Source organism: Juglans microcarpa x Juglans regia, chromosome 3S (assembly GCF_004785595.1).
Source record: "Juglans microcarpa x Juglans regia isolate MS1-56 chromosome 3S, Jm3101_v1.0, whole genome shotgun sequence".
Lineage (NCBI taxonomy): Eukaryota > Viridiplantae > Streptophyta > Magnoliopsida > Fagales > Juglandaceae > Juglans > Juglans microcarpa x Juglans regia.
The window spans coordinates 5,204,216-5,217,114 of NC_054599.1; the positions used below are offsets into that span (position 1 = coordinate 5,204,216).

The window sequence follows — 12,899 nt, forward strand, 5'->3', positions numbered from 1 at the left end:
TAAAAAAAATCGAAAAACTAAATCGGACAGGATTGGAAATCGATAAAATCAGATGTACTGATCTAGAAGGGTAACCAGGACATAATCAGTTTTGAAAAATAAAAAATCGGTACATACTGATTCGATTTTAGATTTTATCCAAAATCAAACCGAATCAGACCGATTATACCATACAGTTTGATAACTTAATAAATTACCCCCGGAGAGGGGAAAAAAAACATAGACGTTAAAAAAAAAAAAATAATAATAATAATAATGGTCGCTATCAAATTTAAATTACCAAAAGACAAAACAATAAAGATTAAAGAAGAAGAATATGCAAGCGGGATCGGGGCCCACGGGAGTTTCTTTCAAGGTGGGCATTGAAGGTACAAAAGAGCCTCACAACTCCGACAAGGCGTTACACCCCAACCTCTCTCAACCCAGCTCTCCAATTCCAACAAAACGCCTGCATTTTTTAACTTCGATTCCTGATTCTCTTATGTAAAACTAACTTCCCAATTCTGTTTTTCTCAAAATATGAGTTTCCGAGATATTGAGGTCGGCAGTGGCCGGCCAAGACGACAACAACTGCAGCAGAAAGACCCTTCTCAGGCCGTGGCTTCTGGGATTTTCCTTGTCAACACTGCCGTGTCTTCCTTCTCTCGCCTCGTTAATTCCCTCGGAACTCCCAAGGACACCCTCGAACACCGTGACAGGCTGTGAGTGTTTTCCTTGTTTGTACATTGTGCTGGAAATCCCTTCACCTTATTGTTGCGTTCTTAGTTCTCTTGGGGACCTTCAAAATATGCCCTTTTAGTGCATAACATGCTACGAGTTTTTACTTTTTGATATATGCTTCTGGGTTTTCAGAAACCTTTCGTGTTTACGATGAATGGATATGAGTGTTTCTGTACGTACCAAAAGAAGAAGAAAGGAAATTGATATGACTCATATGAGTGCTTATGTCCTCTTGATGTCTGATGATTTCCAATTTTTTTTTTCCTTGTGTTTTTTTTGTTTCACGTGTTATCAATCACTTTAGTAATATATCGCTGCGCAGAGCTGGAGTGGTTAAACAATACAAGTTATATTTTTGTGAATCTATGTGGGGATAAGGTATAACAGCTTTATAGGTTCATCTCTGTTTTACTAAACCTTTTCAATGCATTGGTGGATTAGTTCTGATGGATTGCTTATCTAGTAAAGATGGTTAGTTTTGTTTTTTTTTATATCTCTAAGTTTTGCAATCTTTTGTGTTTTGGGTTTATATTTGTGGCACATATGAAAGATCCCTCAAAGAAAAGCATGTTCTGTCCTGGAATAAAAGAAAAAAGTACAATTAAGGTTGCTGTGGACGTGGGTTGAGGCCTCCCTCCCCAAATCCTTTTTCCCTTTTGAAACTCATTATAATATTTTACTAATTAAAGGCATTCTTATTTTTGTGGGTTTGATCTTTTGATTAAAACTCCTATCATGGATCTGGAGATCCTCCTTAGCTACATTATTAGTTGCACTGCATTCCTACTTTGGCTATCTCAAGCTCTGCTCGTTTCCCCATACGACTGATTGTAAGTGCGCCCTTCACTGAACTGTCTTCTTAGGCTCGTGAAACAGAATTCTCAAAACTTATTGTAATTTCATTTCTAAACAGCACTCAAACATAAAACACTTTTCAATTTCAAATTTTTAATTTCTTGTAATCACCTAATCATTATCTAAACACAAAAACCAATACAACTTTTACAAATTTCAAGATAAAAATAATATTAAAAAACTATATTCAAACAATTTTTTCACTTGGTAATATTTTTATTCAACTTTTTCTCTCTTTTTTCCCAAAACCCAATAAAATATTTTAACTAAAACCATTTCACTACTATTCATAAAATTCTCAGATACTCCAAGTGTCCAAACGAGCTCTAATTTGTCTCATGTTCCAAAATTGGAGCTTGAGAAAAAGAAATATGTTCTTAAAGGTATGATTGCCATCAGTGCCTTACAATATTTGGAAAAATAAATCATGTTATTTGACATGTTACTTTGCGTACTAGATTGTTATATTTTTGGAGTAGTAATAATAAAACCATACTATTTATGCCTAAAATTGAGATTTTTCTCTTTCTCAGTGAAATGGTTTTAATTAAAGATAGGTTATGAGAATGGGGAATGAAACAAAAAAAACCAGATATTGTACACTAAACGAATGGCTGAAACAGCTAAGTATTGTTATTATTATTACCATTATTATTTTTTATTGTTATCTATGATTTCTTTAGGGATGGAAGATACGTTGCTAATTAAAGCATATGAATTTGCCTTTTCAGTTATTTACCTTTGTGTGCTTTCTGGTTTTTTTGCAATTTATTGATAGATAATAAATCATTTGAAGACTTTTATAGATAACAACAACTTTAGTTTTTCACTGTTTAAAAATCTCAATTGATTTTTTATAAGGTAATTAATTTTAGGGAAAGATTGCTGCAGCATCAGTCTTGTTCCTCTCTGGTATTTACATTGGATTAACTTAACTGGCAGGCATAAGATGAGGTTACACATTGGGCATTTGGTGACAGATACTTCAGCTAAACTTAAGCAGGCTAGCGAAACTGATCAGCATTTGGAAGTTAGTGTAAGTGCATATCTGATATTATTTCTGGACACTTGGTCAGTGGATAAGGCCCTCTCTCTGGTCTCTTGGTTCACCAGCACATGCTCCTCCTCCTCCTCCTTCCTTCCTTCCTCCCTCCAACATGCGTTTTTAAATAGCCCTGAGGGAGTCTTTTAATATTTATCTGTTTTTCTTTTCTTGTGCTGGGCTTTATGTTCTTATTCCTTGACATTTACTCATTAAACTCCAGGTTTCCAAGAAGATTGCTGATGCTAAACTTGCAAAAGATTTCCAGTCGGTTCTTAGGGAATTTCAGAAGGCTCAAAAGCTTGCAGCTGAGAGGGAAACAACATATTCTCCTTTTGTCCCCAAAGAAGTTCTTTCATCAAGGTGATTTTCTTTAAACAACTTGATCAGCTCTGCATATTCATATCTGATTGCGCAAGCACACGTGCCCACACGTGCATGCACACACACACACACACAAGGACTTGTACATACATATAATAGTCACTTCTGATAAAAAAAATTATGTTGCATGCCTTAAATTTGATATATCCATACAGTTATGATGCCCATGAGCTGGATATAAGTTCATCTAGGTCTCCTGTACGACAACCTCTTCTTCTGAAATCTGAAAGGTCAGCATCGTTTCTCAAAGTATGTTGTTAATACTATTTAATTTGGTAAATTTTATTGTCTCAAGAGAATTATTTCATTTTATCACTGTGCCATGGGAGGGAACAAAAGCTCTAAATGTATTCTTCCCAATATTCTCTTCTCCTCCTGGTAGAGGGTAAGCCAGTGGTCTATTCTAAACTCAGAATCCTAGTTACGTAAAGAAACTGGGACATATAAAGGGGTTGCTTGTGTTAAGAGCAGAAAGTTTTTAGGAATATTGTTAAAGGAAAATTGATTGATGGTTTGTAGCTTGTATTTTCTTGTAATGCTCCTAGACTAGTGGAGTATATATTAGCTGCTAAGACTTAATTTTTTTTCCCCTTAACTGTCAAACCACAACCTATGCCTGTCAGCTTTATATCTCTGGCTTTGAGTATCCCAGGCAATCCCATGAACCAGATAACTCTTCACAAATTATGGGCATTCCTGGAATATAAGGGAAGATTTTGAGTTCTTCGAGTCTTCAATGCTGCCTCTATCAGTCTTCAATGTGGGTATCATTCTTGAGTTCCTGGACACATCATCCTAGGTAACAGAAGAAGCTCTCTTAAACACTGTTAAGATTACTCCATAGAATACATGACTTGGGATGGACATACAAACATGTCTGTGATTTCTTAATCGGTGGCCTAGGGTTAGGAAAGTTATTATTCAAGAATTTGAAAAGGTGCATGGAAAGATGAACTGAAATGAGTTCATTATCCACCAGACTGCTGTTGATAGTTAACATTGTGCAATTAATAGCTTGGCTTATAATCATAACTGTGCACATCTTGCTCTGGGATTTACAAGTTACTGTTGGAGTTGAATCAATTTGTTGGAGTGGAAGTATTGGATATGCTTTTGTAAATAGAAATGCCTTTGTTTGTGTGTATGTGTTGGTGGGTGTGCGTGTTCTTATATGTCCTGGACAAAATAGATGGGAAAAACAAGTACAAATACTGCAACCTCAGTTTCTCTATGACATTATGTGCAGACAAGAAGTCATACTGGTGGATGAGATTTTACTCAATGAAGCAATTATTGAAGAAAGAGAACAGGGAATCCAGGAAATTCAGCACCAGATACTTGAGGTAAATGAGATTTTTAAGGATCTCGCTGTGCTGGTTCATGGCCAAGGTGCAATGATTGGTACGCCCTCTGTTCTTGATAATGATATTTATACCATATTTAAAAAAAAAAAAAAAAAAAAAAGCTTTCTCTTGGTTTCTTGAAATCTACGCATGCTCTATAATGACAATGCTGAAAGTGTGTTCCTTTCTCTCCTCTCAGATGACATCAGTTCTAACATTGAAAGCTCCCATTCTGCTACTACAATAGCTAATTCACAACTTCTGAAAGCATCCAAGACCCAAAAATCTAGTCAATCTATGGTAAACTTTGATCAATGCAATTCTCTTTTTATTTCATTTTTTCTATGCTTTTTAGTCCTTACGTAGAGAATTTATGTAGATGCCTGGATCATATAGAGCTGTGTGTCTGCTTTGCTGGAACTGGGATGTTGGTCGTAATTGATAGTAACCATATTACTGCAAGTGAGCTTAAATTCAAGTGACAAAACACAATTCCTTGGCCTTTGTAAAAGTTAGTTGCCCCGTTTGGATTCAGAAAGTGTTTCATTTCATCTCATCTCATCATTACAACTTTTCTAAATTTCCACACAATATAATAAACAATTCAACTTTTTCAAATCTCAAAATAATAATAATATTAAAAAATAATATTCTAACAATATTTTTTTCAACTTTTATCTTTCATCTAAAACCATCTCATCTCATCTCTGAATCCAAACCTGATATCGGTGAGGAGATAAAAATGGGGGCATATCTTGCCTTCGTGTTGTGCTGCCTGCTTCAACTTGAAGGCAGTCATAGAAACCCTCATTAGTTTCTAAAGTTAGGTACTTTTGATCTCCCTTTTTTCCTCCTTTTGATATCTTTGGTCACTCTCTTACTAAAGCCTTGTATGTGTGTGTGTATATATATATATATATACATATACATACATACCTGTTTCCATTCCTGATGTCTTTGGCCAATATGTTGGCTTTGAGATCTGGCCTAGAATCCCTATAAAAAAGATCTGGCCTAGAATCGACCACTTGATGTTGTGTTTATATCTAGTATCATTTTTGCGTTCAATTGTATTACTTGAACTTCAGGTAGAAGCAATCCATCTTATGTCCTGTATCGTCTAAGCTTTTTCCCTCCTTTCTGATGAATAAGCTTTTTATGCAGACCTGTTTGCTCTTGTTGATCTTTGGAATCATTCTGCTCATTGTCATCATAGTCGTAGTATTTTGAACAGAGAATCAGTTGGGTTGACTTGAATGTAATCTTGAGGCAAGGCTCCTTGTGACTGTCTGTCCCTCGTGGTATTTGTTAGCAAGAGCTCCTACTCAACTTGTGCTGATCTTATCTTAATTACAAAGCATACAAAGGTTTTTGACATTCTCTCGGTAACACAAAGAAGACAAACAATGTACAATCCCAATTATTTGGAGCTCTTAGCCTCATACCCTCTTTTAAGAGGCTACTTTATAGAGAATCATGCAAAATTCGTGAATGAGAAAATCTATCTGTAAGTCTTATTTTGTACACACCCAGCATATTGCTGATACGGAAGCTTTCCACATCAACTATATTAAAAAAATTGATGTTTTTATTTTTTTCTGAAAATTATAATAGATCCCACCAAAGTAACAATACCCACACAACACATCTTACAACATATTTCACAACACGTAAAATAAGAGCATTTTTGTAAACTGATGTCAATTTTATAAGATATTTTACGAAAATATCCATCCTTTTAATATATTTTTGTGTAACATGTTGTGAAAAATGATGTGTGTTTATCATTTTTCATTTTTTTAAAAAAAAATAGAGCAATAAAAAATTATTTATATTTCGACAAAAAACACGTTTTTGACTTTTTTTTTTTTTTTAATTGCAATTGATCCTTCAATAAATCGTATGTTTGCGCTTTACACAATGGCTTATTAGTAACATAATTCATTATTGTATCCAAAAAGCCTTCTGAAATAAACATGCGCACAGAATTATGAAATACAGATGTAAGAGTAAAAAGTTTCTTAAAACTAGAAATTATAACTAGTAAAAAGTTCCGTTAACCAAAATTATTACTGGTCATGTGCCGTTGAAGAAAGCCCTTGCCTGCCCAACCGTGCGAGGCATCAACCTGTGCAAGAGTTAAAGAAACATGCAAAAGTCAGACACTGCATAGTAAGATGCTTGTCTAATTAAACTCACACCGACAATAAATTATTTTCAGCTCAGACCAAAAATTTTTAAACTCACATCTGCATGAAGAAATAAAGCAATTCAGGAGCTTTTAAGTACATATGTTGGTAATACTTAATAATGTTTAGTAGAGACGGGAATTTGAATAGAGAAATATTTGGTTCACAAACAAATCTCACAAAATAAAACTCAAGCTTGTCACAGAGACAGTTTCTTTATAAATACAATCTTCTCATCATGACAAGATCCCAAGCTGACGAAGGAAATAAAAGGAACGAGAAAGTGGCTGATCAAGCGAGGCAACTGTGGGATCAGTGGAAAATACTGTATGCATTGGCTAATTTAGAGGTGGTTTAAAAGTTTACCTCTTGATGCCCAGAAACATGCATATACAATTGGTAAGGTCACCCCATTCTGCTTTCCGACGCAAGAAGCCCCATCTGCTCAGTAAGACGCTTCATATGTTGAATCTTGTCCAACCCATTTTTCTTTCCCATCTGTAACCCATGATCCGTGGCCACATCACCATCTAGTGAACTCAAAAGAATTTCATCTACATCCTCAGTGACTGGGGTCCCCGTAAGAAACTGTTCCCAGAAAGTATCATTAATCCCCGGAAGTACAGGGATCTCATCAAGCAAGGCCTCCACATCATTTTGCGGATAGAAAGTACCAGTCTTTATGGGCCTTGACCCATCCAAAAGAGACATTGGATCCACATAACTTGCATTCCCAGTCTCAGATCCCGCAAGGTTCATATCAGGGATCTCTGCAGTGCTTTTGGGCATGATCCCTTGCAGTTCAGTAAAGTTGGGCAAAACAGTCTCTTCTTGAGAATTATAAACATCAAGGTTTGGGAATTGAGCTTCTATAGCATGATCAGGCATCGCATAAGAGGAAGATTGAATATCTGAATTTGCAGTGGATGGAGAACCAATGGGAAATTCCGGCTCTGCTGGCATAAACAACTCTGCAGAAATAGGCAGAAACTCAGAAAGGGTCACTCCAGAAACTAGATTCAAGGAATTTCCACGGTCGAACGTATTGGTAAAAGGCGCATCATCGAAAAGAAATGCATCTGGGTTGTTCATCAATGGTTCCACCCTAGGAGATCCATTCATCTTCATAATCTGCCGCAGCAAGGTTTTAGCTGCCTCATTCATTGACGGCTGCTGGTACTTGATAATCTGTCCCTCGGGAGCATTGGTGCGACTCTCACCAGCTACACTTTCCTCTTGATTGGGGAGTCTTCTTTTTTTAGTCCCTCCAGTAATGTTCCTATTGCTTTCATTCTGCTGCTGTACAAACTGGGCAAATAAGCCAGGACTCTGCATAGCCTTTGCTAGGAAAGACATCATTTGTTGCTGTCTCTGCTCCATTACCTGCACACGCTGCCCCACATTCTGCAACTGATGATCAGTTGCTTGCTGGTGCTGCCTCAATTTAACAAGTTCCTGCATCAGAACATTCTTGTCCCTTTCCAGTCTTTCAACCTCTTCCTCGAGCCCAAATTTCCCCACCTCAACACATGCCCCAACTGAGGAGCTCGGCACTTCAGTTGGTACATGAACCGGTTTCCTCCGACTAATACTCTTCAGAAGGTGTGATTGACCTTTTAGAAACTTCACATTTGCAAATTCATAACGGTCTGAGTCCACCTTCTTAAAACCCTGCTTAACCAAAATGAAAAATTAATCATATAAAGGAAAATAGTACTAAAAACCTAAAAGGTTCAATCCAATAGCATGTTTCTATCGTTCTGATACTAGTGTCAATTAAGACAACAAGATTTAAACTCAACTAGTTACATTTCTAAAGACATAAAATATAGTTAATTTTTCTGAGTTCCACCATCCCAGCCAGCAGAGGCACTCCCCCCCCCCCCCCCCCCCCCCCCCTTCTGCAGGTGGGGATAAATAGCACAGGCACTTATCATAATCATTATTGCACAACAATGGAACTAATTTGCTTTTAATTTTATTTTTGCACCTATTTCCTCGGCACACTTTTAAAGAACGACCATATATAAATTTTAACTATATTTGGTTTTTAAAGGGCCACCATTTACAAACAAATCTGAAATATCTAATGTGAACTTAGAAAGTTGTTCACAGAACTATGGTGTTTGGCGCAATGATTGATTGAAAAAATAATTAGGTATGAAGTCATTTTCCTGAGTGAGCTTGGCCTCCAACCACAACCGTCCATCCCATCCAACTGCCAACTGACTCCACCGGTCATTGACTGTCCTTATCCATTCCTTGCCCAGCCACTAACAGAACCGGCCAGTTGCCAGCAACAAAAGAAAATTACAATTTATAGATTCTTCAAAATGCCCCAAACACTGGGAAATCATATGAAAACCAACCATTTTTCTAAAATATATTTTTTATTAAAAAATTCTTTTTCCCCTAGAAAATATTTCCATGGTGGAGCTAGCCTAAGATAATTGGCAGCTATGACAAAAAATATTCATTCTTGCACACTACACCCAATTATGGAATGGGCAGATATGGGTTGAGCCTTTTGTTCTTAAAAAAAAAAAAAAAAAAGAACTGGTAGATATGACCACTATTAAAGCAACTTTACTTTTCAAATTTTGATACTTAAATGGTGGTGAGAAACAGTAGAATCATGTAAAGTGTCCTCAGATAAGGTATTAAAAAGTTTGAGATATGGGAATGTTATCTAGAAAAGCAATTTCCCCAAGACCTTGACAAGGGAAAACGAAAAAGAAAGGGGTAAAAAAAGGATAGGCAAGACATAATTTGACTGTGTCAGATCCATAAGCTTCTCTAAGACAGAAGTCATATTAATTTTCATGTTTCCTGTATCTGAAGATTGTATTGTATGCATTGTTATAAAAAAGAAGAGGAATGCATAGGCTTCTGTTTATTTATCAAAAAGAAGATTGAATTAGATTGATTATTAGGGAAAAAACAATGAACAATATTCCTTGAACTACCAGAATAGGGCACTAGATCATGTTTTTGTATGCCTATGACATGCAATGAAGTCTCACAAGTTTCTATTGCTAGAACATTCTTGTTAAGTAATAATCATTAAAACTGCTAAAATGCACAATCCACGTACAAGGAAAATCTATTGCTAGAAGATGACAATGAAAAACACAGTAGGATGCAAGTGCATGTTCATATTACTTTCTTCATCCCAGATCATAAGCATGAGAATAAAAGGAAGCAATCTTCAGCATCTGATATGGAGATTAAACAGACATATATATACGAGATACTTTTTTTATAAGTACATATACTAGATAATCTTAATCACAAATCAAAATTAACTGTGAATCTGATTAGGCCCAAAGAATTATGGGTATTTTTCATTCACAAAAGAAACAAGCAAGTATAAAATTATGAGCAAACAGCATATAACACTTTTTTGTCCAATAACTATTTTGGAAACATCAAATCTGTCATATCATCATTGAGAGAGAGAGAGAGAGAGGGACAGATTACATCAAGTATAAAATTTTACCTTCGTACTTTTACCTTAGTTTTATGAGCAAACAGGCAGCATTAGAAGTGGTTGCTTCAATTCATTTCTAATTGACTTTCATTAAATACTGGAGTGGCATGCTTTTCTTTGTGAATGAAAAATACCCAAGCTTCCTTGGCTTGAACTTTCAGTTGCTTCAGTTTATATGAGATTCTGGTAAATTCTTAATTAAATTTGAGTTACCCTTCCCACTTGCCCACCTACTCCACTAAAAAGTTAAATTTCACATATTCTATTGTGAAACCAAAAGGGAAAAAAAAAATCTTCTAGATTGCAAACTCTCTCCATGGAAAGACACCTAGTCCAACATGAAAGATTACAACAAAAATACTTAACCAAACATGTATTTTGCATACTCTATGATTAAAAAAATCATGTTCTAAATACAAAACTATCAAGCTATATTTTTTTCTTCTTTCATTTCTTGCAACTTCCTTACAAACTAAAATCATCATCTATTTCTCCATCTTACTTCATATGTAATGTGCCACAGCAACAACATGACACAAACAAATGCCCAAATCATTAGAGCTATATTATTTAAGAATAGTAGATCTATAGGCATTCAACACATGATGTATTTACTGCAGAAAAATATGGTATAAATTTGGTGAAAATTTGAGTGGACTCTGCTAACTTACGATGAAGTCTCAGTTATAGAAACACCGAGTTTTTGCCAAGTTAACCCAAAAATGGCCAAGTCGAGTGTACCCACTCAAAGTATAAGCCGACCTGCAAGTTTGAAATCATGATTAATAAACTACCACGGTGCATGCATTTGTTGGAAATATTTGATAAGTGCAACGATGGAGGTGAATTTTAACCCTGTGAATGAATGATTCGAAAGAAAAATGTCCTAAAATGAGCAAATCAAAATAGAAAATAATAATTTTTTTATTAACCTCAATATACTAAAAACAAGAGAAAAGTTATAGATTGGTTGAGCATGTAGCTCATAGAGTTAATGGAATGTGGTATTAAGTTTGGCCAAAGCATGACAATATAATAAAAATAAATATAAATAAGGAAGAAGAAGACATATCTTTGCAAGATCATAGCAGACACTAGGAAAATGCCACCTTATATGCGGATAATGAGCGCAACAGAACTAACAGAAATTGGAAGGGAAGAACAGGGTGCAAAGAAACACAAAAGGTTAGATGCTACAACAGTGTAGTAGTGGTTGTGCTAGTGTAGTAATTATGTGGGTTGTAATTAATTGGAGAGAAATTTCATCATATTGACACATTTATAATCAAGCAAGGAACTTAAACTGTCAGCGAGTTTGGCATGTATTTTTTCCAATGGCTTTACTGGATGTAAGAAAAACTCATCCCCAACCCCCACTCACACTCTCCCCCTATTTTAAAAATGGAAATCAAGACAACAGCATCAAATCTCAATCCATATCTCTGTGTACTGCAGCTATAACCCAACCCCCCCCCCCCCCCCCCCCCCCCCTCTCTCCCCAAAGAAGTAAAACCTACAGCCTTTGTACTCTCTTTCTTAAAGGTATAGGTGAAGTTGATTTTGCTCTTCCTAGATGATTGACCGAAAACCTTGATGTTATCTTCTTCCTAAATGATTGCCAACGACTTTTTTTCTTTTTTTTTTTGGGACAAGTATCTTCAGTTCAAATAATTATGTTGATGAAATATAGCTACAACCTACAGAACACTGAATTTGGTCAATAAGAAATCATACAAACGGTACAAGACAATGGTAATAGATTGGTCAACCGAAGAAGACTAGCTCGATGGCGTTTCATTATTTAGTAGAATTTCCAACCACAAAACACAGCTAATAAAAATTTGCAAGCACAGCATACCTTTTCCTTTGGTAATTTGGAAAACTAATCCATTAAAGTTGGTACCACAGTAGTTTCTAATTGGACAAGATTCTAAAAAATTTTAGCTTGATTTAGATTAATTATACCGGATCCTAATGAAATTCTCAAATTAATCCAGATAGTTAGAGAAAGAAGTCAGAACAAAAAAAGATAAAGATAACCGACGTAAGTGTTCAACTGCCGGATGAAGCTGGCCAAGTTCTTGTGCTTGAAGTGCTTGGGCAGAAGCTTGGCGGCGAACTCATGCGGGTTCCAGACCACAAAGCTGTTGTTTCCGTCGCTCCAGGAAACCACCGAGTCGGTCTCCGGGTCGTCCACCATTGCGTAAAGCTTCCTCAGAAACGGCGGCAATGTATCCGTCGTCGCCGCCGTCGAAGATCCGGCATCATTAACATCTGCCATTCTTCTTCTTCTTCCGTGAGAGAGAGAGAGAGAGAGAGAGTTTTGGGGTCGAAATTGGAAGCAAGAGGGTTTTGGCCCTTTGGGGGTTTTGGGGAAAGTGAAGCGAGTGTTCCAAGTGAACTGCCACCTATAGTTAAGGATTGATATGTACGAGTTTAGATAATTTATTAATAATAGTGGAATGATTTGTGAATAATAGTGAAATAGTCTAATTTTAAATGTTTTATGAGATTTTAAAAAATGAGAGAGAAAAAATTGAATAAAAATATTATAAAATTAAAATATAATTTTTTAATATATTTTGTATTTTATTAATTAAAAAAGTTTAATTGTTTTTTGTATTTTGTTTGAAATTTTGAGAAATTTGTAATAATTAGGTAATGATTAGATTAAAAATTAAAGATTTAAAATTAAAAAGTGTTTAAATTTATAGTGTCGAAATATTGAGATAAAATAAGATGAGACGAGATGAGATGATCTCTATGTTCAAACTAGGCGTATTAGTTTATAACTTTATATGAAACATTGAAAACTAAGAAAAATTTCCTTATTTTTTGCGACGCCTTTAGCCCCGCTTGGGATTGGACAAAGACTG

At 35.6% G+C, this 12,899-nt stretch overlaps 2 protein-coding genes across 2 annotated transcripts; one reads left to right on the top strand and one right to left on the bottom strand.

Annotated features, from left to right (window-relative positions):
- Positions 1–382: 382 nt before the first annotated feature.
- Positions 383–5,861, top strand: LOC121258885 (syntaxin-22-like). The gene is made up of 7 exons (XM_041160420.1): positions 383–701; positions 2,518–2,611; positions 2,841–2,980; positions 3,157–3,231; positions 4,248–4,402; positions 4,544–4,644; positions 5,509–5,861. The coding sequence occupies exons 1-7, from the start codon at positions 520–522 to the stop codon at positions 5,572–5,574; spliced, it is 813 nt and encodes a 270-aa protein (XP_041016354.1). The 5' UTR covers positions 383–519; the 3' UTR covers positions 5,575–5,861.
- A 298-nt stretch (positions 5,862–6,159) lies between these two features.
- LOC121258109 (heat stress transcription factor A-1b-like) lies at positions 6,160–12,420 on the bottom strand. Its single transcript, XM_041159477.1, has 3 exons — positions 12,068–12,420; positions 6,900–8,204; positions 6,160–6,472 (listed from the first exon to the last, which is right to left on the bottom strand). The coding sequence occupies exons 1-2, from the start codon at positions 12,302–12,304 to the stop codon at positions 6,939–6,941; spliced, it is 1,503 nt and encodes a 500-aa protein (XP_041015411.1). The 5' UTR covers positions 12,305–12,420; the 3' UTR covers positions 6,160–6,472; positions 6,900–6,938.
- Positions 12,421–12,899: the final 479 nt, after the last annotated feature.